Here is a 1,010-nt window from a genome sequence, read left to right as displayed (position 1 = left end):
AGGGGCCCTTACTTATTCAAAGTGATTTCACCGGCCAATATTATCATTTGCGATATGGACTATTCACGAGCATCTCCAGGGACATATCCCACCTTGGCAAATACCGAGGGAATACCGTAGACACTGGGACACGGTATGAGTTGCCAGTGTTGCAATTGCTTTGCTGGCGAGGCAGCAATGAAATATTAACAAAAATCCTTTCTCTTCATCTGTGTCTCTCTCCCTCCCCCATAGCTTTCTCGTTTTTGTTTTTACGATCAGAGGAAACAAGAAGATGCTCAGTGTATTCAGCACTTTGCTTCGTTCATCATTTTTTTATGCTTTGCTTTATGTAAACCCCCCCTCTTTTTTAAATGAAAGATTTTAAAAAATATTTTTCTAATAGTAGGTTTTTACCCTTTCAACTGGTACAAAACTGACACCTTTATACAAGGGATCATGTTTGCAATGACCACAACACAAGCAGTCAAAATGCAAACAAAAAGAAACAACTCTGATAATGATAATGATATGCACTGTCCTTGAAGTTGATTGGTCCACACCCGAGACAGCAATGGAGATTAGGCTCTAAGAAAAGCAGTCTCGGGTGTGGACCAATCAACTTCAAGGACAGTGCATATCATTATCATCATCAGAGTTGTTTCTTTTTGTTTGTATTTTGACTGCTTGTGTTGTGGTTATTGCAAACATGATCCCTTGTATAAAGGTGTCAGTTTTGTACCAGTTGAAAGGGTAAAAACCTACTATTATATTTTGCCATTGGTAAAGCAGGTCTCATAGCGTAAAATATGTTTCACTCAGCTCTCCTTATCCCTTCCTTTTCTCTCTACCCCCCTCTCTGCCCCCCCCCCCTCTCTGTGTGGCTGTCTCCCCTCAGGAGTCTCTCTTCACGTAGACCCTCTCCCTGGAGAAGATCCGAACTGCCTCCTCGACCTCCGCGAGGCGCTTCTCGATCTCCGCGCGTCTCTCCCGCACCCGCAGAGTGTCCGCACGCATGGGCATGGAGCCCC

At 44.1% G+C, this 1,010-nt stretch overlaps 1 protein-coding gene across 1 annotated transcript in view; it reads right to left on the bottom strand.

Moving 5' to 3' along the window:
• Window positions 1–867: 867 nt before the first annotated feature.
• The window catches only part of ENKD1 (enkurin domain containing 1), a 16,585-nt gene continuing 16,442 nt past the window's right edge, over window positions 868–1,010 (bottom strand). The window contains exon 8 of the mRNA XM_078876704.1: window positions 868–1,007. Coding sequence (XP_078732830.1) covers window positions 874–1,007 — 134 coding nt within the window. The 3' untranslated portion in view covers window positions 868–873. The remainder of the gene's footprint in view (window positions 1,008–1,010) is intronic.

Source organism: Lampetra fluviatilis, chromosome 45 (genome assembly GCF_964198595.1).
Source record: "Lampetra fluviatilis chromosome 45, kcLamFluv1.1, whole genome shotgun sequence".
Taxonomy (NCBI): domain Eukaryota; kingdom Metazoa; phylum Chordata; class Hyperoartia; order Petromyzontiformes; family Petromyzontidae; genus Lampetra; species Lampetra fluviatilis.
The sequence above is the reverse complement of the archived record's forward strand: the minus strand, read 5'-3'. Positions and strand labels throughout refer to the sequence as shown.